This window comes from Dama dama, chromosome 1 (assembly GCF_033118175.1).
Source record: "Dama dama isolate Ldn47 chromosome 1, ASM3311817v1, whole genome shotgun sequence".
Taxonomy (NCBI): domain Eukaryota; kingdom Metazoa; phylum Chordata; class Mammalia; order Artiodactyla; family Cervidae; genus Dama; species Dama dama.
Window position 1 is genome coordinate 81338778 of NC_083681.1, and position 23394 is coordinate 81362171.

The following is a 23394-nucleotide window of genomic DNA, read 5'->3' on the forward strand; positions in this document are numbered from 1 at the left end:
TGCTGTGCGTGCTAAGTTCTTCAGCCGTGTCCGAGTCTCTGCGACCCCGCAGACTGCAGCCCCCAGGCTCCTCCGTCCATGGGCTTCTCCCGGCAAGAATACTGGAGTGGGTTGCCATTCCCTTCCCCAGGGGAGCTTCCCAACCTGGGGACAGAACCTGCACCTCTGGGTCTCCTGCACTGGCAGCCGCTTGCTTTACCACTAGCGCCACCTGGGCAAAACAGGAAGATGCGCTAGTGTGGGCTGTATCTGCCCCTCCCCCCTCAGCCCACCCCCCTCCCCCATGAGCACCGTGACCCCTGACTTTAGGAATCCAAAGGGCATGCAGGTGGCCGATGGCTGAGATCAGAAAGAGAATGAATTATTGTCAGAGCACCAAAGGACAAGCAGAGGAGGAAGTCCCTTGGGCAATGGTCTGCAGGAATGCTGGTGGATGAGCTGGGGGACCAGTGCGGGTACCTGGAAGAAGGGGTTGGCAGGTTAGAGCAGAGTCTCCCGGGGTCAATGCATGCGTGTTCTAAGTCACTTCAGTTGTGTCTGACTCTGTGCGACCCTATGGACTGCAGCCCACCAGGCTCCTCTGTCCACGGGACTCTCCAGGCAGGAGTACTGGAATGAGTGGCCACGTCTTCAGGGAGCTTCCCGACCCAGGGACTGAACCCGCATCTCTATGTCTCCTGCATTGGCAGGCAGTTCCTCACCACTGGCACCACCTGGGAAGCCCCTCTGGGGTTCAGGCTGGCCCCCTAATTTAGTGATCTTCACTGTCTCTGTTTACTTCCCCACCGGGTTGCTTTGCATCTGTCCATTCCATCTCCACACACTTCAGTGACACCTACTACACGACAAGCTCTATGATCCGACAGTAGGTAAAACAGGAAGAAATGCGATGATAATTTAGACCGGAGGCTGCAAAGAGGTGATCAGCAACGAACCCTACAGGTATTTTGCTTGGCTTGCAAATTTTAATCGGGTGCCCGTCTATTTATCTATTTAGCTGCACCGCATCTTCGTGGCGACATGTGGGATCTAGCTCTCTGACCAGGCATTGAACCTGAGGCCCCTGCATTGGAGGTGTGGCGGCGTCTTAGCCACTGGACCACGAGGGAAGTCCCCGGGTGCCGGTTTAAAATCAGGAGTTATCATCTAAAAATCACAAAGTCTGGCTTTTCTTTACTATGTCAGGAGATCTGGCCACTGCTGGAGGTGAGTGGCAGCCACTCCTTTTCGTCAGGGCCCGCCCTCAGTCACCCAAGTCCTCACCTCGCTATTAGCTCGCCACCATTCACCATCCCGTAGCTGCCCTGATTGGCCTAATTATTATTATGGTTTTTATTGAAGTGTGCTTGAGACACAATGTATCAGTTTCACATGTACAACATAGTAATTTGAAATTTATATACACTGCAAAATGTTCATGACCATGTCCAGTTACCATCCGCCACCATACAAAGTAATGTACTACTAGTAACTGGATTCCCCTGCTGGATATCAATGCCCAGTTGTTATTAACTGCCAGGCCTCTTGAGTCTGCAGCCCCTGAATTAGACACGGGTCCTGCGCCTAAGTCTTTCACAATCAAATGATACTTTCTCTCACTAGCTCTCAGCTAATCCACTTTGTGCCAGGCTTTTCCATATAATGTATCATTTACTCTTCACCACCCCAAGAAGGGAGAGTAGTGACCCCCGCAGATAGATGGTGACAGCAAGTCACACCGCTTCTTACAGGCAGGCCGAGTTCCGGCTCAAGACCTTCTCCAAAGTCAACACTTCCTGGTTGCCCCAAGGGGCTGCTCTCTCCCGAACAGAGCAGCTTAGTAAGTCTCTGAAGCCAACACTAGTGCTGGCAAGGACAGGCGTTCTTCCATGGGTGGAGAATTCTAGCCCAGGGATAGCAAATAACTGAAGGTCCACTCATGCATTCACTTCTCTGGTTTCAGTTGGTCCGCCTCTTGTGAGTTTGACTCACAGGAGCTAGTTCCTGAGGCCTGATCGTTCTGGGTGGATGCATAAAGCCAGACCTTTTTTTTTTAATAATGTACTTTTTATGGCAGTATAGCTGAGTTAGTTTCTGCTGTGTAACAAAGTGAATCAGCTATACATATACATATATCTGTTCTTTTTAGAGTCTTTTCCCATGTAGGTCATTACAGAGTATTGAGTTGAGTTCCCTGTGCTATACAGTAGGTCCTTGTTAGTTATCTATTTTATATATAGTATTGTGTATAAATCGGTTCCAGTCTCCCAACTTACCCCCGGCCAACCCTTTCTCCCTAGTAACAGTGTGTTTTCTACAGCCATTTCTGTTTTGTAAATGAGTTTGTTTATACCACTCTTTTAGATTAAGCCAGACTTCTGAACCAAGAGGGGAGCCGACCCAGGATGCAAAGACCTCTTAGACCTCTGTCTGTGTCAGTTATAACAGGAGAGGTCTTTGAAATCTAATTTCTCCCGTTTTATAGACAAGCGAAGCATGAGGTGTGATGAAAGAAACATATGCAGGAAGTTAATGATCAAATTGGGCTCTGAAGTCAGAGAAAACAGTATTTCCCAAGTGTGGTATGCATGGCATGTGCACACTCAAGTTGGGTTTAGAGGTACAGTTGACCCTTGAGCCACAGGGGGTTGGGGTCTCAACCCTTCCTCCTCATGTTAGAAAATCTGCCTGTAATGAGTCAGCCCGACATACTTGGGGTCCCTCTGTATCTGCGTTTTTTCAGCTGCAGATTCAACCCACCAGAAAGTGTGTAACCTTGTCCGATTTACTGTTGAAAACAACCCTGAGCGGTTCAAACCTGTGCTATTCAAGGGTCAACTGCACATGTTTCACAGTTATTAGTTATTTAAAAGTATATCTTTTTTATAGTTATTGGTTATTCAAAAATATATCAAACACATACATGTACATATGGATTGGAAATACATACCCCTTCATGGATCACAGCCTCATCGTGGGAAAGGGGTTTGCATAACTCAGAGAAGCTGTGAGCCATGCCATGCAGGGCCACCCAAGACAGACGGGCGACCTGATGCCAAGAGTCGACTCATCAGAAAAGACCCTGATGCTGGGAAAGACCGAGGGCGGGAGGAGAAGGGGGTGACAGAGGATGAGATGGTTGGATGGCATCACCGGCTCAATGGACATGAGTTTGAGCAAACTCTAGGAGATAGTGAAGGACAGAGGACCCTGGCGTGCTGCAGCCCACCAGTTCACAAACAGTCAGACACAACTTGGTGACTGAACAACAACACAGAGATATATATGTACGATGTGCATCTGTGAGTAACATCAAACCCAAGGTTCCAAGAATGTCACACTTCAAGCTGAGGCTTTCTAGGGGGCTTCCCTGGTGGTCCAGTGGTGACAACTCTGCTCTTCAATGCAGGGAGTGTGGGTTCGATCCCTGGTTGGGGAGCCAGGATCCCACATGCAGCGTGGCCAAAAATAAATAAATAAAATGAGGCTTTTTAGTATGTATACATACAGCTGATTCACTTTGCTGTACATCGGCAACTACCACCACCTTGTTAAGCAACTATGCTCCAACAAAACATAATTTAACAAAGGAAAAGAAAATGAGGCTTTTAAAACTTTGTTTCGTGTTTCTCTGTTTTCATGAGGCTTTTTAAGTGGACTGATTTAAAAGGAAATAGGAAGTAAATAATAGTACCTATGGGCACACAGAAATGGTAAAATCATGCAGGTGAACTGCAAATGACGAGGTCTGGGAAACACTGGGGAAGAGGATGATTCTCGTTCCACTAGCTGTGAGGCTGAAACTCTGAGGCTCTGTTATCCCATCTGTGAAATGGGTTCACTGGCCGCAACTGTAGGAGAGGAGGGCTGTATGGACCGCTGCACGCACACACAATACTCACAGAGAGATCCCATTTTCTTTGTCTCCCGGGTCTGTGAGCCCTTCCTCACCATCACCCCCTCCCCCCAGCCCCAAGATTTACCATCCTGCAGCTGACACAGCCAAAGTCCTCCAAACACACACAGGTCTGGGCTCTGGCTGGCTGTCTTGTCTGTAACAGGACTCCGCCAGAGGACTCTTGAGCTAAAGCCAATGGGAAAAGGTTCTTGGGTCCAATCTGGGGCTGACTACCCACTCTGCTCCTTATTTATTCACTGTGTGACCTGGGGCAAATTACTTAGCATCTCTGAGCTTCAGCTTTCTCCTCTTTGCTTTTAATATTTATTTTGTACTTGCATGCTCAGTCATGTCCGACTCTTTGCGACCCCGTGGACTATAGCCCTCCAGGCTCCATTTTATCTGGCTGTGCCAGGTATTAGCTGCCGCATAAAGGATATTTAGTGGCAGCATTCAAATGCTTAGGTGCAGTATTTGAGATCTAGTTCCCCAACCAGAGGTCGACCCAGGCTCCCTGCATTGAAAGCACGGAGTCTCAGCCACTGGACCAGCAGGGAAGTTCCAGCTTGCTCTGCTACAAAAGCAGAGTTGTGAGGATCTCACAACATTGTGAGATCTCTAAAGATCTCACTAGCAACAGTCAATGCTTGGTGAACGTTAGCTACTGTTTTATTATTGTGGCATTTATGCGGCATATGCAACTGTGTGTCATCAGCTGAATCGCCTCTGCCTACCTTCTGAGTAACAGAGTCCTCTTTGGCTGTGATGCCTCTACAGGTGGTGAGCCATCCACCAAAGCTGAGAAGACAGGAGGTGTGGTTGGAAACCCCAAAGCCGACGCTAACAAGTACCTCGATAATGAACTCAACGTCTGTTACACGGCATCACTGGTCCTCACGTCATTTCCCCAAAGCAAGAAGGATGAGGGTTGTGCACTCCGCTCTACAGACTTGGACATGGAGATCCAGAGAGGCCAAGGACCTCGCCTAAGGTCACACGGCAAATTAGACATGGAGATCCAGAGAGGCCAAGGACCTCGCCTAAGGTCACATGGCAAATTAGACATGGAGATCCAGAGAGGCCAAGGACCTCGCCTAAGGTCACATGGCAAATTAGACATGGAGATCCAGAGAGGCCAAGGAACTCGCCTAAGGTCACAGAGCAAATGCTGGGAGAGCTGGGCGCAGAACAAGATAATGCCCAGCTGGAATCTGAGATTTGTATGCTGGCTCTCATTCCACTTTCCCAACAGCCTCAGGAGGTAGGTCCCGAGGTCCCGCTTTATATACAGGGTCATGGAGATGTAATTGGGCTTCCCGGGTGCCTCCATGGTAAAGAATCTGCCTGCCAATGCAGGAGATGTGGATTCGATCCCTGCGTCAGGAAGATCCCCTGGAGAAGGAAAGGGCAACCCACTCCAGTATTCTTGCCTGGGAAATCCCATGGACAGAAGAGCCTGGAGGGCTACGGTCCATGGGGTCGCCAAAGAGTGGGACGACGTAGGGATTCAACAACAACAACAACATTAAGAAAGGTAAGTAACTGGCGGCAACCCGCCGAGCAGCACAGAGCAGAACGGGAAGCCACGCCGTCTGTGTCCTTCCACGCATAGCGGGACAGAGTCCCGGTCGAGTGTGGTCCTGGGACCCTGCAGAGGGAAGCTTCAAGAAGCAGAAAGCAGGTGTGTTGGATGGAGCCGCGGGACTGACGCGAAATGGACTCGCAGCCCCAGCAGCAGGTGTCTAGAGGCCGAAGTCCTCTGAATGAAAGAGAGCCCTCCTGTACCTGCTTATCACAGCTCATAAAGTTCTGAAACAGGGAGGGTTCACTTTGGTCACCACTAGTGACCCCAAGGTACCAGGCTCCAACACACACTCACGTCTGGGCAACCAAAAACACCAGATGGCTACCTCACACCGGCCACAAAACATAAGTTCAAATGGATTAGAGATCGAAATGTAACAGCTAAAACTTTAAAACGCCTAGAAGAAAACACAGGTGTGAATCTTTGTGATCTTACATGAGGCGATGGTTTCTTAAACATGACACCAAAACACAAATGGCAAAAGAAAAGATGGTTTGGACTTCACCAGTATTAAAACCTTTCATGCGCCAGACCAAATTTATGGTTCAGTTCAGTTCAGTCGCTCAGTCCTGTCCGACTCTTTGCGACCCCATGAATCGCAGCACGCCAGGCCTCCCTGTCCATCACAAACTCCTGGAGTTTACTCAAACTCATGCCCATAGAGTCAGTGATGCCATCCAGCCATCTCATCCTCTGTTGCCCCCTTTTCATCCTGCCCCCAATCCCTCCCAGCATCAGGGTCTTTTCCAATGAGTCAACTCTTCGCATGATGTGGCCAAAGTATTGGAGTTTCAGCTTCAGCATCAGTCCTTCCAATGAACACCCAGGACTGATCACCTTCAGGATGGACTGGTTGGATCTCCTTGGTTACCCATAAACTAAATTTAAGGTTGCCAAAGGGGAATGGGGAAGTGGGAAGAGGGATAAATTAAAAGAGGGTGGGATTTTAAAAAAAAAAAAGAGTGTGGGATTAGCAGCTACAAAATATTACCTATAAAATAAACAACAAGGACCTACTGTATAGCACAGGGAACTATATATTGAATATCCTGTAACAAACCATCATGGAAGATAATATGAAAAATAATTATATATGTGTGTGTATGTATTAACAGATAAAACTGCATCACTTTGCTATACACCAGAAGCTAACAAAACACTATAAATCAACCATACATCAGTTAAAAAAAAAAGTTCTCTTCTCCAAAGAACACTATAAAGAATGTGAAAAGAGGGCTTCTCTGGTGACTCGGGGGAAAGAATCTGCCTGCCAATGCAGAAGACATGTGTTCGACCCCTGGGCGTGGAAGATCCCACCTGCCAGGGAACAGCTAAGCCAGTGTGCGCGGTGACTATTGAGACTGCTCGAAGCCCAGGAGCCGCAACTGCTGAGCCCACACACCCCAGAGCCTGTGCTCTGCAACATCACTGAAGTGAGAAGCTCCCATATCTGGTGAGGGACTTGCACCTGTAATACAAGGAACTCTTACAACTCAGGAATAAAACATAACCCACTTCAAAAATGGGGAACAGATCTAAATAGATGTCTCCAAACAAAGACACATTCGTGGCCGAGAAGCACATGAGAAAGATGCTCAACCATCATTAGCCACCGCTGCTGCTGCTGCTAAGTCACATCAGTCGTGTCCGACTCTGTGCGACCCCGTAGACGGCAGCCCACCCGTCTCCCCCGTCCCTGGGATTCTCCAGGCAAGAACTCTGGAGTGGGTTGCCATTTCCTTCTCCAGCGCATGAAAGTGAAAAGTGAAAGTGAAGTCTCCCAGTCGTGTCCAACTCTTCGCAACCCCATGGACTGCAGCCTACCAGGCTCTTCCATCCAGGGGATTTCCCAGGCAAGAGCACTGGAGTGGGGCGCCATTGCCTCTTCCCCATTAGCCACTAGGGAAATGCAAATCAAAACCACAGAAAGATAGCAATGTCCACAGTAAAGCAGGTGAGAAATAACAAATGTTGTCTAGGACATGGAGAAGTCGGAACACTCGTGCACTGCTGCCAGGAATGGAAAATGGCAAACAGCTAGCAGTTCCTCAAATGTCAGAGTTACCCTATGGCCCAGCAATTCCATATGGAAAGAAAGTACATGTCCACCCAGGACTTGAACACGAGTGTTCACAGAAGCATCACCATAATAGCCCCCAAAAGGAGACAACCCAAATATCAAGCAACTGTTTGACGGAGAGATAAACTGTGGTAGCAAAGGACTTGGAAAGGAACTGTGTCTTGATACCCTTGCCAACACGAATGAACCTTGAAAACATCATGCTAACCCTAACACAAGAGCACCTGTTATAAGATGCAATTTACATGGGACATTTGTCATAGCAAACCTGTAACAGAAAGCAGACAAGGGGCTGCCTCGTGCTGGGGGGTGAAAGAAGACGTAGGGAGGGGTGGGTACGCTGGTGGGTCCAGGGTGACTTTGGGGGGCAAAGGAAATGTTCTAAAAGGGTTGTGGTGATGGTGGAACAACTCTGAATAGATTAAAAACCATTAACTTGTATCCTTTTTTTCTTCTGGCCACACTGGGTCTGTGTGGCTGCATCGGGCTTCCTCTGGATGCGGCGAACAGGGGCTACTCTAGCGGCCGTGCGGGGCTTCTCTCCGCAGAGGCCTCTCTCGTTGGGACCAGAGGCTCCAGAGTGTGCAGGCTTCAGCAGTTGGGGCCCGCGGGCTCACCAGCCCTGCGGCATGCGGGATCTTCCCAGACCAAGGATAGAACCTGTGTCCTCTGCATTGGCAGACGGACTCTTAACCACTGGACCACCCAGGAAGCCCCAACTTGGGTACTTTCAATGAGCGAATTGTAAGGTACGATACTTCTATCTTAACCAACCTCTTACCCGTATTTTTTAAAAGCTGGACAATGGGCAGCGAAAGGGAAGGAGTTTTGCAGGTGACGGAAATATTCTAAATATTGAATGTAGTGATGGTTCCTAAGGTGTATAAACTTGTCCAACCTCATCAGAATGTGTGAGGTAATCTTCAATAAAGTTGATATAAAAAGAAACTAAAACAGGTGCAGAGGGCTGCAAGAAGCCACTGGACAGGCAGAGACAGGCATCAAGGCCACGAGGCAGCAAAGGGCAGGTCTCCCCGGTGTCCAGGGAAAACAGCTCAGCAGAGACCTGGACCCCTGGCCCCCCCTGGCGCAGGGATGCCTGGCCCTCTGCCTGGTTCTCCCAGCCACCCTGGGACGCCCAGCACGCCACCCCAAGCCAGCTGCCAGCTTGTATCCCCACCTCCTCGGTCCCCCCATCAGGCTGTGCATGCCCACGCATCCTGTACCCACCTGCTGCTTACAGATTAGTCGGGCAGGGAGCTGAGAGGGTGCAGAAATCAAGGGCGCCCCAGTTCCACCCCCGCGAGGGCAAGCGTTTTCTCCCACAGCCAAGGCAGACGGCTGCGGGGAGTGAAGTCAGGAGCTGGGAGAGGCCAGGAAGGACACTCGCACGGATCACGCACTGTTCCCTCTCACCGCATAGACACTGCTCTTCTTCCCACTTTGCAGACCAGGCGTCTGAAGCTCGACGGTTTAGCCTGCGTTCCTGCTCTCTACAGTCACGCCCAACTCTTTGTGACCCTGTGGACCGAAGCCCGCCGGGCTGCTCTGTCCACGGGATTCTCCAGGCAAGAATACTGGAATGGGTTGCCATGCCCTCCTCCAGGGGATCTTCCTGACCCAGGGATCAAACCCTCGCCTCTTAAGACTCCGGCATTGGCAGGCGGGCTCTTCACCACTAGTACCACCCGGGAAGCGCTCAGCGCTGTGGAGACCTGGCCACAGTCAGCCAGCTCCTGGGATTCTAACCCAAGCTGGCCCTTCTCCAAAGCCTGTTCCTCGGCCAGGCGTTTGGAGGAAGAGGATAAGCAGGCCAGGAACAAACTCCACATCCCTCCAGCTCCTTGGGCTGAGCCTGTCAGCTCAGCGCTCTCCTTCCCAGAAAGGAAAGATCCCCGTGTCAGACAGCAGGAGAAACTCAAGTCCCAGGCAGCAGGAGGGGCGACTCCTTGTCTCCGGGCACTTGAAGACTGCCAGGGTTCCCCAAGATTGCCAGAATTCTCACTCCAGCCTTCAGAGCCCCTCATACAAAGCCCAGGTGACCAAAATGGAAACAAAGACCCCCATGAGCTGGGGCCCTAGACAAAATGAGGCTACTAATTGTGTAAGAGGTGACCTGAGGCCTCCAAGGGCCTGGAAAAGGAGGCGCACCAAACCCCGCCCCCCACCCCGCCACCTTGATGATCAAACCCAGCTTGAAGACTGTCCTCTGCCTCCTTCAGCCTGACAATAGCCCCAGCAAGAAAACCCTCATCCAGCTAGCAGCTGCTGTGCATCTTGCTCTAGACCTGAGGTTGCCAAAGGCTCCCACCCCGAACCTGAGATGCCGGCAGGACGCTTGGGTTTCGGTGCAAACTGAATTCGGTGAGTGGGTTCTTCTCTAGAGAAAGTGTGGTGGAGAGTGGGGTGCCCAAGCCCCTGCGCGGTGCTGGGTCTCCGACCTCGGAGGCGCCCCCCGCCGGCCCTGCCGCCTCCGCCGGTCCCTTCTCGGGGTACCTGAGCACATGCTGGAGTAGAAGCCCTCGTTCTTGAGCATGATGAGCAGGGAGCTCCAGCCCAGGAGCACTGCGGAGAAGAAGAGGTTCTCCAACACCGCCGAGCACGCCATCCACCAGCGCCGCCGGTAGGCCTGCTCCAGCGTGGGGGCCATCCCGGCGGCCAGCCTGCCGGGGCACAGAGTGCTGAGCCTGGCGCCCAGAGGACCCCGAGAAGCGCCCTTTATCGTGGGGGCTCTAGAGACCCCCCTCGAGCCTCCCGCGACGGAGGCCCCCATCGCGTCCTGGGCTTCCCAGCGGGTCTCGACGGGCTGGCTCTGGGCGCACGGGCAGCGCCGGGGCCGCACGCGGCGCTGGGGTCCCCCCCGACCCCGGGTCACTATTAGGGGCCGGGAGGTCCTGCCTGCGCGCCACGGACTCCTGGCGCACCGCCAGGCTCCTCCACCGAGGCCCAGGCACGCGGTGCCCGGCTCCCGGCGTCCAAAACCGCGCTTCCCGGAGTCCCCAGAGGTCAGCAAGGGGCAGGGCGCGCTCTGAAGCCGCCGCCGGCCGCCAGCCAGCCTCCAGCTCCAGGAAGGACCCCCCGAGGAGAGCAGGAGGAAGGGGAAGTCGGATGGCAGCCCCAGGACACCCCCCGCCTCCCTCCGTCTTCCCGTGGCCCCGGGAAGACAACTCCTCTCCCCCGGGGCCGGGCTCCTGCGGGCCCTGCCCCTTCCCGCGCCGGGCGACCCAAGTGCCCGCGGGCTCTCGCTCCCAGCCGGCAGCTGCCACGTGGAAGGGGCCCCAGGCGGGCCCTCCGCGCCCCCGGCGCCCCCCGCTCACCCGAGGCGCCTGCCCGTCCTCTCCGGTCCGGGGAGGGGGCTCGGGTTCCCGCAGGAAGTCCGGCGGCCGCTGACTCAATAAGGGCCGGGGCGGCGGAGGGGCTGGCGGGCAGGCGTGTTTACCAAAGGGAGACAAGCCGCCCGCGCTCCCCGCCCACCACCTCCGCCCCCACCCCCGCCAGCCCCAGCCTCGGGCACGGCCGCCGCTGAGGGAGGGGACGGCATGCGGGCGGCGCCGGGGCGGAGAGCGGCCGGGGGTGGGAGGAAGGAAAGCCAGAGGAGATCGCAGAGGAGAGGGGCGGGCCGGGCAGCAGAGAAAGGGTGGGAGGGGGCGGGGGGAGGCGCGAGTGCCTGCGCCCGGGAGCCTCAGTATTCCCATCTGTGAAATGGGCCTGGGCCTTCGGGCGCACCCGCAGGTCCGCACGGCCTCCGACACTAGCGTGCTCCGAGCAGGGGAAGCGTGGCCGGACAGGGCGCAGAGGGGCCAGACCCAAGGGGCGGGAGGACGCGCTGGGGGAGGCGGGAGGCGCGCGCTCAGGTGACAGGGTTTCTTGGGGAGCCTGGAAGAATCGATAGGAGCTACCCGAGCGGCTCTCAGGGACCCCCGCAGCCCAGCACCGCCGGCCGCTCACCTCTGATCCCGGCAGACGCGCCTCGCGTGGCCGCGGACCCGTCGGCGTCCGGCGTCAGGTGTCCGGGGGGCCCAGCTCGGGACCGTCCCGGCGCTCGCGGCCTCGGAGATTCCGCCTGGGGCTCTCACCGCCCCTGTTCCATCGGAGGAGGTCGGGGGACACGACGCCTCCGAGCGGTCCCTGTCCGCGCGGCGAGGCTGGGACGAGGTGAATCGACGGAGCGAGCCAACAGCTGTATTGACGCCCGTCCGGGGCTGCGCCCCGAGCTGGGGGCGGGGGTTCCCTCCGCAAACCCTGCCCCCAGGTCGAGTTTCACGCGCACGTGACTCGATCCCGGATACCCAGACACTCTCCCCGGCACACGGCCCTGCGCCTAAAATGTCCACGCATCTCCCTGGCCCTAGCCTCTGTCCCGGCCCCCCAGGAGAACCGGGCAGCCCTCTCTGTATCCTCGGCCGCAGCCAAGAACACCTCGGCTGGAGCGCAATGACCGCGATCCCGGGCGGACGGGTGGGGTTTTGAACTGTGCAGTTGGGGAGCGGACTTTTCGGAGAGAGAGGCAGAGTGACACGGATTTCCTTGCAGAGGTAGTCAGATCGAGCTCTGAGAGCGCACGTGAACACTGCCCTGGGCTACCTTGAGCGAGTTGCTTGGCCTCTCTGAGCCTCGGTTTCCGTCTGTAAGTTGTGGTAACAACAGCACCTACTTCACAATGGTACCGGCAGTAGGACTGCTGGAGAGCTGGGGGCTGGAATTGGGGGTTCAGAGGCGGGCAAAACGCTCACGGCAGTGCTTGGCACAAAGGAAGCATAATCAGCTGTTCACTGCCGTTGTTGCTGCTGTCATCATTATTATTATAGAAGACGTGGTGATAGGAGCCCTCCAGACATTTACTGATTCCTGGGAAGTCTCTGGACCTCCCGGAGCCTCAGTTTCCCCATCTGTAAAGCAGAGGGTCAACTGTGTGTGGACTCACACTCATCCTGTGGATGAGGACGAGGGCCCATCAGTACAGATGCCGAGTTCATCGCGGTGTCTGGAGAGAGACGTTGATGATGTTCACGAGGCTCTTTGGGTGTGTGAGCAACTGCCCGGGACGTTCCAGGCCCCAGACAAGAGGGACTCTAAACAGCTGAGCCGCTTCGCCCAGGGAGGAACTCACATCTGCTGAGTGGCTAACACACGCTGGGCACTTTGCAGGCAAAGTGTGTGCCGGTCGCTCAGTCGCGTCCGACTCTTTGTGACCCCCTGGACTGTAGCCCTCCAGCCTCCTCTGTCCATGGGATTCTCCAGGCAAGAATACTGGAGTGGGTATCCATTCCCTTCTTCGGGGGGTCTTCCTGACCCAGGGATCAAACCAGGGTCTCCCACATTGCAGGAAGACTTTACTATCTGAGCCTCCAGGGAAGCCCATATTTTTCCAAGCAAAAGTAATCATTAAATCCTCAAAACATCACAGGCTCATTTATGCCTCGGAGCTTGTCACAGGGGGACAGGCCTGGGGGCTAGCAGCTGGAAAATGGTAGGTCTAAACGGGATGCAAAGTCAGGACTGGCTGGCTTTGAAGTGTGGGCCTTCCCATTCCTCCGGTTCCGGAGGAAACAGCGAAAGCAGACGCTTAGCAGCTGAAAAGGCTCAAGGACTTCTCTGTGGCAGGGGTGCAGTGGGTGTCAGGCGCTGAGGGTTTCGTTTCTCAAAATTCACGACTGGCTCCCAGAACGTCCAGATCAAGGTCAAACTCCTTAGCTTCGCACCAGGGGCCCTAGAATAAGGACCCGGTGACCCAAGGCGGTCATGGACAGGTCGCTTCGAGAATGTAATAAAATGCCATGAGGCCTCTGCCTGTGAAAAGGCCTGTGTGAACATGCACACACACAAACATCTACATTCAAATTCCAGGGGGTTTGTGGACCCAGCTCCAGAAACTCTAGGGGTCCACGGGCTCCCCTGTGGCTGTTAATGCTTGCCTTTCTCTCCAATCCACATGTGCATCTTTTCCTCTGGGGAGCTGTCAGCTGCATGGGGACAAGGGTCTGGTCTGCTGTGTTCACTGCGGTGTCTTCAGCACCAGAAACAGCCCCTGGCAGCTAAGAGGCCTCAGGAAGCACCTGTGGAATGAAGTGTGAAGCCGGCTGCTTCCACATCGCCTTCCCTTTGCGTCTGTAATTCCTTCTTGTGGGAAAGACGGATTCCCTCCTTCATCTCCGGTGCATTCGTCCTTCACAACTCTCCTCCAGTTTCCCCTTTTGGCTGGAAGCTCTGCTCTTCTAGGCTGGGTTAGAGGTGCTCCCCCCGACCCCTGCCTTCCCCCTCAACACTATTCTACCCTGAGATGAAGTGCTCACCCTGATCTGGAATCAGCAGTATCGCTGCCTGCTCCCTCCCCAGGAGCTAGAAGTCTCTGGAGGGCAGGCACTGTGGGACCCACGATGTGGCTGGTTTGCATTATGCCTGCAACCCATCCCAGGACCTGACCTGTAACAGCCAGTGGTAAACGTCTGTCCAATAATGGGGAAAGGGGAGTGAGAAAGGACGGCTGGGGTCAGTTTAGAAGGACCTCTGCCAGGCCAGTTCACTTCAGTTCAGTTCAGTCACTCAGTCGTGTCTGACTCTTTGCGGCCCCGTGGACTGCAGCACACCAGGCCTCCCTGTCCATCACCAACTCCAGGAGTTTACTCAAACTCACGTCCACTGAGTCAGTGATGCCATCCAACCATCTCATCCTCTGTCGTCCCCTTCTCCTCCCACCTTCAATCTTTCTCAGGGTCTTTTCCAATGAGGCAGTTCTTCTCATCAGGTGGCCAAAGTATTGGAGTCTCAGCTTCAACATCAGCCCTTCCAATGAATATTCAGGACTGATTTCCTTTAGTATGGACTGGTTGGATGTCCTTGCTGTCCAAGGGACTCTCAAGAGTCTTCTCCAATACCACAGTTCAAAAGCATCAATTCTTTGGCGCTCAGCTTTCTTTATGGTCCAATTCTCACATCCATACAGGACTATTGGAAAAACCATAGCTTTGGCTAGACAGACCTTTGTTGGCAAAGTAATGTCTCTGCTTTTTAATATGCTGTCTAGGTTGGTCATAACCTTTCTTCCAAGGAGCAAGCATCTTTTAATTTCGTGGCTGCAGTCACCATCTGCAGTGATTTTGGAGCCCAAGAAAATAAAGCCTCTCACTGTTTCCACTGTTTTCCCATCTATTTGCCATGAAGTGATGGGACCAGATGCTATGATTTTAGTTTTCTGACTGTTGAGTTTTAAGACAATTTTTCTCTCTCCTCTTTCACTTTCATCAAGAGGCTCTTTAGTTATTCTTCGCTTTCTGCCATAAGGGTGGTGTCATCTGCATGGCTGAGGTTATTGATATTTCTCCCAGCAATCTTGATTCCAGCTTATGCTTCATCCAGCCCAGCGTTTCTCATGATGTACTCTGCATATAAGTTAAATAAGCAGGGTGACAATATACAGCCTTGACGGACTCTTTTCCCGATTTGCAACCAGTCTGTTGTTCCATGTCCAGTTCTAACTGTTGCTTCTTGACCAGAATACAGATTTCTCAGGAGGCAGGTTAGGTGGTCTGGTATTCCCATCGCTTGAAGAATTCTCCACAGTTTGTTGTGATCCACACAGTCAAAGGCTTTGGCACAGTCAGGAAAGCAGGAGTAGATGTTTTTCTGGAACTCTCTTGCTTTTTTGATGATCCAGTGGGTGTTGGCAATTTGATCTCTGGTTCCTCTGCCTTTTCTAAATCCAGCTTGAACATCTGGAAATTCATGCTTCATGTACTGCTGAAGCCTGGCTTGGAGAATTTTGAGCATTACTTTGCTAGCGTGTGAGATAAGTGCAATTGTGTGGTAGTTTGAGCATTCTTTGGCATTGCTGTTCTTTGGGATTGGAATGAAAACCGACCTTTTCCAGTCCTGTGGCCACTGCTGAGTTTTCCAAATTTGCTGGCATATTGAGTGCAGCACTTTCACAGCATCATCTTTTAGGATTTGACATAGCTCAAATGGAATTCCATCGCCTCCACTAGCTTTGTTCATAGTGATGCTTCCTAAGGCCCACTTGACTTCACATTCAAGATGTCTGGCTCTAGGTGAGTGATCACACCATTGTGATTATCTGGGTCGTGAAGATCTTTTTTGTACAGTTTTTCTGTTTATTCTGGCCACCTCTTCTTAATATCTTCTGCTTCTGTTCAGTTCAGTTCAGTTCAGTCACTCAGTCCTGTCTGACTCTTTGCGACCCCATGAATCACAGCACGCCAGGCCTCCCTGTTCATCACAAACTCCCGGAGTTTATTCAAACTCATGTCCATCGAGTTGGTGATGCCATCCAGCCATCTCATCCTCTGTCGTCCCCTTCTCCTCCTTCAATCTTTCCCAGCATCAGGGTCTTTTCCAATGAGTCAACTCTTCGCACCAGGTGGCCACAGTACTGAAGTTTCAGCTTCAACATCAATCCTTCCAATGAACACCCAGGACTGATCTCCTTTAGGATGGACTGGTTGGATTTCCTTGCAGTCCAAGGGACTCTCAAGAGTCTTCTCCAACACCACAGTTCACAAGCATCAATTTTTCGGTGCTCAGCTTTCTTCACAGTCCAACTCTCACATCCATACATGACCACTGGAAAAACCACAGCCTTGACCAGACAGACCTTTGTTGGCAAAGTAATGTCTCTGCTTTTTAACATGCTATCTAGGTTGATCATAACTTTCCTTCCAAGGAGTAAGCGTCTTTTAATTTCATGGCTGCAGTCACCATCTGCAGTGATTTTGGAGCCCAAAAAAATAAAGTCTGACACTGTTTCCACTGTCTCCCCATCTATTTCCCATGAGGTGATGGGACCAGATGCCATGATCTTAGTTTTCTGAATGTTGATCTTTAAGCCAATTTTTTCACTCTCCTCTTTCACTCTCATCAAGAGGCTTTTTAGATCCTCTTCACTTTCTGCCATAAGGATGGTGTCATCTGCATATCTGAGGTTACTGATATTTCTCCCAGCAATCTTAATTCCAGCTTGTGCTTCATCCAGCCCAGCATTTCTCATGATGTACTCTGCATATAAGTTAAATAAGCAGGGTAACAATATACAGCCTTGACGTACTCCTTTTCCTATTTGGAACCAGTCTGTTGTTCCATGTCCAGTTCTAACTGTTACTTCCTGACCTGCATCTGCTTCTGTTAGGTCCATACCATTTCTGTTCTTTATTGAGCCCATCTTTGCATGAAAAGTTCCCTTGGTATCTCTAATTTTCTTGAAGAGATCTCTAGTCTTTCCCATTCCGTTGTTTTCCTCTATTTCTTTGTATTGATCGCTGAGGAAGGCTTTCTTATCTCTCCTTGCTATTCTTTGGAACTCTGCAGTCAAATGGGAATATCTTTCCTTTTCTCCTTTGCCTTTCACTTCTCCTCTTTTCACAGCTGTTTGTAAGGCCTCCTCAGACAGCCATTTTCCTTTTTTGCATTTCTTTTCCATGGAGATGGTCTTGATTCCTGACTCCTGTACAATGTCATGAACCTCCGTCCATAGTTATTCAGGCAGTCTATCAGATCTAATCCCTTGAATCTATTTGTCACTTCCACTGTATAATCGTAAGGGATTTGATTTATGTCATACCTGAATGGTCTAGTGGTTTTCCCTACTTTCTTCAATTTAAGTCTGAAGCTGGCAATAAGGACTTCATGATCTGAATCACAGTCAACTCCCAGTCTTGTTTTTGCTGGCTGTATAGAGCTTCTCCATCTTTGGCTGCAAAGAATATAATCAATCTGATTTTGGTGTTGACCATCTGGTGATGTCCATGTGTAGAGTCTTCTCTTGTGAGAAGTCTTACTTTGTGAGATAGGCGATGGGAACTCCCAACTTTTGTTTTCTTTTGGTTTAGTTTGTTTTTAAGGAAGGAGACAGATATGGTTGGGTTTGTGTGTTTAAGGAATGGAAAGGAAAGGGACTTGAGAGCAGTTAAGAAGCCACTGTAATGGTTCAGATAATAATTTTTAAAAAAAACAGGACTTCTCTGGTGGTCCAGGGGTCGAGAGCCTGCCTGCCCATGCAGCAAACACAGGTTCGATCCCTGGTCCGGGAAGATCCCACTCGCCAAGGAGGAATCAGGCCCCTGGGCCACAGCTGCTGAAGCCCGCGTGCCCAAGGCAGCTGCTCTGAGACAAGAGGATCCACTGCGATGAGAAGCCCTAAAACAACCAGGGAGTAGCTGCTGCTCGCCTCAGCCAGAGAAGACCCGCTCACAGCAGTGGAGACCCAGTGTAGCCCCAAATCAATAACTACATTTTGAAAAGAGAGAGACTTTGCGGGGGTGGGGGGGTAGGGAGCACACGGGAATGGCATGTAGGGTCCTAGTTCCCAGACCAGGAATTAACCCCCGCCTCCTGCAGGGGAAGCCTTAACCACGGGGGCCCCCTGGGAGAGGCTCAGAGAAGAAACCAGAGACCCACTCCCGTATCAGAATCATAGGATTCACTGGCCCCTCCTCCCGCCCCATAGTAACCCCTCTCTAGACTCTGTTCCAGAGCATGAGGACAACAGGGCTGTTGGGTTGCCCATCCTGTGAGCTGCTGGCTCACTCCCCTCCCGCTGGGGTGTCAGGAGTGGTTCCCGGGTCACAGTCGGGGTCCCCTTCTCACCCTGCAGCCGGTCACGTGGTGGGTTTGCCCGAGGCACTCGCAGTGCTGAGCATCCCTCTTGCAGGCTGTCGTGTGCTGGAGATAACAGTATCTAGCTCACAGCAGAGAGAAGATTTATTCAGCCCCACAAATAGTCACAGTAAACCTTTGCATGAAGAATGTAAATAAAATGCTGCAGTGACTTTGGGAAAAATGGTTTGGCCGAGCCTCAGATAGTTCCAGAGTCAGTGCTGAAACCCAGCAGTTCCTCTCCTAGGTGTATACTGCAGAGAACTGAGAACATTCAGTTCAGTTCAGTTCAGTCACTCAGCCGTGTCCGACTCTTTGCGACCCCATGAACCACAGCACCCCAGGCCTTTCTTGTCCATCACCAACTCCTGGAGTCCACCCAAACCTGTGTCCATTGAGTCGGTCATGCCATCCAATCATCTCATCCTCTGTCATCCCCTTCTCCTCCTGCCCTCAACCTTTCCCAGCATCAGGGTCTTTTCCAATGAGTCAGTTCTTCGCATCAGGTGACCAAAGTATTGGAGTTTCAGCTTCAACATCAGTCTTTCCAATGAACACCCAGGACTGATTTCCTTTAGGATGGACAGTTTGGATCTCCTTGCAGTCCAAGGGACTCTCAAGAGTCTTCTCCAACACTAGAGTTCAAAAGCATCAATTCTTCAGAGCTCAGCTTTCTTTATAGTCCAACTCTCACATCCATATATGACCACTGGAAAAACCATAGCCTTGACTAGATGGACCTTTGTTGACAATGTGATGTCTCTGCTTTTTAATATGCTGTCTAGGTTGGTCATAACTTTCCTTCCAAGGAGTAAGCGTCTTTTAATTTCATGGCTGCAATCACCATCCTCAGTGATTTTTGGAGCCCAAAACCATTATGTGGACACAAAAACTTAGACACAAATGTTCATAGCCCTGTTATCCATAAAAGTCAAAAAAAAGTGCAAACTACTCAGTTGTCCAGGAATAAATGGACAAAAAAAACATGTGTCGCGGGAATCCCAGGGGGTCAGTGGTTAGGACACGCCTTGCTGAGGGCCTGGGTTTGATCCTTGGTTGGGGAACTAAGATCCCACAAGCCCTGCACGGTGACCAAAACTAAAATAAAATGAAAAATGCATAAGTAATATTCAATGTATTATTATTTGGTCATAAAAATGTGCTGATATATGCTACAACATGGATGAAACTTGAAAACATCATGCTGAAGGAAAGAAAGCAAATGCAAAACATCACATATCATAGGACTGCGTGCATACGAAATGCCGAAAACAGGCAGATACATTGAGACTGAAGGTTAGCCGTCAAAAACCAACAACGATTAAAGCTAACAACAGGGGAGGGAGAAATGGGAAGTGATTGCTAATGAGTGTGGGGTTTCTTCTGTGGGGGTGGGGTGTAGAAAATGTTGTGGAATTAAACAGTGGTGATGATTGTACAACTTTGTGAATGTACTAATATTCACTGAATTGAACACTTCAAAAGAGTGGATTTTCTCATCCTGTGAATGATGTCTCAGTTTAAAAAAATTTTTTAAATACTTTCACAAGCATCAGGCACTAGGGAATTGGAGGATGAGTAAGACACCGTCTATCTTCAGAGAACATGAAGTCCAGTGGAGGAGAGGCCACGATGAATCAAATTATCACATAGCAAGTGTAATTGCATCTGAAAGAAGTACCTTGGGGGACAGAGATTCTGTGCTGTTGTGAATTACCCGGGAGGGGCTGCGATCTAGACTAGAGAGCAGGACGGAGTCCCCAAAGAGGCCGCGGTGCGGAGATCGGAAGATAAAAGACTTCCCCTCTATAATTTATCAACGCTGGAAAGGAAGACGGGCCTCCCAGGCGGCTCAGGAGATGCAGGTTTGATCCCTGGGTCCGGCAGATCTCCTGGAGAAGGAAATGGCAACCCACTCCAGTACTCTTGCCTGGAGCATCCCAAGGACAGAGGAGCCTGGGACAGGCTACAGTCCATGGGGTCGCAAAGAGTCAGACACGACTGAGCGACTGAACCACAGCAAGAGGAGGACACGGTGCAGAGGAGGACGCCCGAACCATCGCGGGAGCGGACGGTGAGCCCGGCCGCAGGCGCAGGTAGGAGGAGGTGGGCTGTGGCGAGAAGCCACAGCTGGAAAAGACAGGCCCGTGGTGCGGGATCCTCTAAGACGACGAGAGCTCAGTGATGACGGAGAAGGACCCTCCCCCACCTCCCTCGCTCTTCCGCCCTTGCTGCCCGGATCTGTAAAAGCGCCCCCCTGGCACGCAGTCTTTTAAGCCCAAACCGGAGTTATCCGGTCTCTGCGCCCAGCCCCGCCGTCCACCGGTGGGCCTGTGGTTCCCACCTTTGATGCTTGACTTCCTGGTGGCCCAGAGACTAAGACCCTGCTCTTCCACTGCAGGGGCATGGGTTCCATCCCTGGTGGTGAGTGACACGGGCAAACAATTTAAAAGAGAGAGAGAGAGAGATCTCTTCTCCACCCACCACTGTCCCACAAGCCTGGGGCTCAGCAGATCCAACGTGGACTCCTGCAGCCTTTCCACCCTGACCTTCCGGATTCCACTCATACATTCAAGTCCACCTTCCCGGGGGAACAGGCCACTCCCCTCGAAGGTTTCTCGTGTCCGTGGAGCAAGCGTCCAGGCTCCCAGCAGTGCCTCCTGGTCCATCTGGGCCCTGCTGCCGCCCCCTCCCCCCTTGGGCATCTTTCCCCCCTGTCCTCATCCATCAACACCCCGTGTTCCCCCCTGGGCCTGGAACATTCTTCCGTCCTGGTCTATCTCCTGATCCTCCAGATTTTGACTTAACCGTCAGTTCCTACAGGAAGGCTCTTTGACTCCAACAATAAGTCCCTCTGCTATATGATTCATGCGACATCTGAGCCGCCCTTTGATACGTCTCATCACGATGTGCGTCTCCCCTGATGGACTGTGTGGGCCGGCAGACAGGGACCAGCGCCCACTGCCCCCACCACTAACAGTAACCTGCTACTTAACGCAGAAGCCACCCCACACCCCCACCCCCCCGCCCCCGGCAAATTCCTACCCAACCTTCAGGTGTCTCTCACCCGTATCGCTTTCAGGGTGACCATCTTCTCTGAGCACTCGGACCTGGGGGGGAGGCTCATCCCTTTACATAGCACTTATCACAATTATAAGAGGGACACATTTTATGGAACTGCCCTGACGACGGTCCAATGGCTAAGACTCCACGCTTCCAATGCAGGGGGCCCAGGGTTCAATCCCTGGTCAGGGAACTAGGTCCCAGCATTCAAACTGATGCTTGTCACAAGATTTCCCTCAGGTCAGCCCACAAGAATTTTTATGAAACTTCCTGAAATTGCATACAAAACTCTATGTGCGCGTACAATTTTCCAAAGAACCAGTCTGTGGCTTTTGTTGGGAGTTTCACAGTGGTCCAAGAGCTGAAAGGTTAAGAACCTTCTTTCCTTCAAAATAGCATGACGCCTATGTAAAACCATTGCCCTAGAATGTAAATTCCAAGCTGGCAAGGATCTTTATCTGTCCTGTTCAATGGTGTGCCGCAAATGCCTGGAATATGGTGCCTCAGTCCTTCCAGGCGTGGGTGGAGAATGACCAGGCATACTCTCTGACAGTCGTAACGGTTGTGAGAACTATCTGCGTAGTGGTTGTTAACGCTTGCTGCGTAACGAATGACCCCAGAAAATAATGGTTTAAAGCAACCTTTATTATCTCAGCTTCTCTCGGCTGGGAGTCAGGGTGCAGGCTCATTCCGTCCTCTGCTTCAGGGGCTCTCGTGGGGCTGCCATCATCTGACAGTTCGACTGGGGAAGGATCTGCGTCCCAGCTCACTCAGGCGGGCGCTGGCAGGGTTCAGTTCCGTGCTGACGGAGGCTGCAGGCCGCCCTGAGTTCCCCACCATGTGGGTCTCTTCCTAGGGCAGCTGACAACATGGAAGCTTGCCTCCTGAGGGTTTGCAAGCACAAGGAGAGGGGGAGGACAGAGGGGAGGGCGGGGAGCGAGAGGAGCACTACAAGGACGGCCATGACGATCTTTTGTCCCCAAACCTTGGACGCAGTTTTCATCACCTTTACTGTGTTCTGTTTGTTAGATGCAAGCCTCTACTAGGAGGAGTGAACACTGCTGTATTTAAAATGGATAACCGACAAAGACCTGCTGTGGAGCACGTGGAACTCCGCCCCTGTGATGGGGCCTGGATGGGAGGGGCACTTAGGGGAGAGTGGACTCACGTCTGTGTACGGCTAAGCCCCTTCGCTGTTCACCTGAGACCATCCCCACGTTGTTAACCAGCTATGTTGTTGTTTAGTTGCTAAGTCGCATCTGGTGCTTTTGCGACCCCATGGATTATACATAGCCCGCCAGGCTCCTCTGTCCATGGGATTTCTGGGGCAAGAAGACTGGAGTGGGTTGCCATGTCCTTCTCCAGGCAATCTTCCCAATCCGGGGATCAAACGCACATCTCCTGCGTCGGCAGGTCAATTCTTTACCCCCAAGCCACCAGGGAAGCCCATTAATTAGTTATACTCCAATGCAAAATAAAAAGTTTAAAAAAGGAAAAAAAAAATCCAACAACCAAAAGCCTCTCTCGAGCTCAGGTGTACAAGGGAAGGAGGTCGTCCTGGGGATGAACAGGCCTGAGCAGAGCAGGTGGTGAGGAGCCACCTTGGAGACTGCCTGCTCCCGGACAGGACGACACGTTTTCTCCTTCAGCGTCCACTGGCTGAAAACCCAGGGAGCGTATGGAGCAGCCCAAAGGCCTCTGGGGCAAGCAGCTGAGGAGGGGGGGAGGAAACGGGCGATGCAATGTTCGCTGGACAGCGGAGCCTCTGCCCCATCCTCCAGCAGACCTCGCCAGGCAGGAATGGAGGCTAACATGTGAGATCTAACTTTTCAAAAGAAGCCAAAGTCCTGGTTTTTCATGAGACATTCATGATTTGTAAAATTGACAGTCTAGTGACCGCACACAGGATTGAGTTTTTGACCCTTCTCTTCAGCAGAGAAGGCGGGCCTCGCCTAGTCCACCACCCTCCACAGGTCTGATCACCTCTCCACACCTGTCCTCCCGCCCCCCCATGCTGTTCACTGAAGGGAGCGTGCGTGCCAACTCGCTCAGTCGTGTCTGACCCTCTGCGACCCCATGGACTATAGTCCACCAGGCTCCCCTGTCCGTGGGACTCTCCAGGCAGGAATACTGAAGAGGGTTGCCATTCCCTCCTCCAGGGGATCTTCTCAATCCAGGGATTGA

The 23394-nt window shown here is 52.2% G+C and overlaps 1 protein-coding gene across 5 annotated transcripts in view; it reads right to left on the reverse strand.

The window, feature by feature from the left end:
- SLC43A1 (solute carrier family 43 member 1) overlaps window positions 1–11721 on the reverse strand; it is a 33001-nt gene extending 21280 nt beyond the window's left edge. The window contains exons 1-2 of one of the 5 annotated variants that reach the window (XM_061153924.1): window positions 11491–11721; window positions 10039–10107 (exon numbers count right to left, since the gene is read on the reverse strand). In XM_061153924.1, coding sequence (XP_061009907.1) covers window positions 10039–10078 — 40 coding nt within the window. In that variant the 5' untranslated portion in view covers window positions 10079–10107; window positions 11491–11721. Of the gene's footprint in view, window positions 1–10038; window positions 10206–10859; window positions 11067–11490 lie in introns of those variants that run through there. The other 4 variants (XM_061153916.1, XM_061153931.1, XM_061153939.1 and 1 more) reach the window with 4 other exon arrangements.
- Window positions 11722–23394: the final 11673 nt, after the last annotated feature.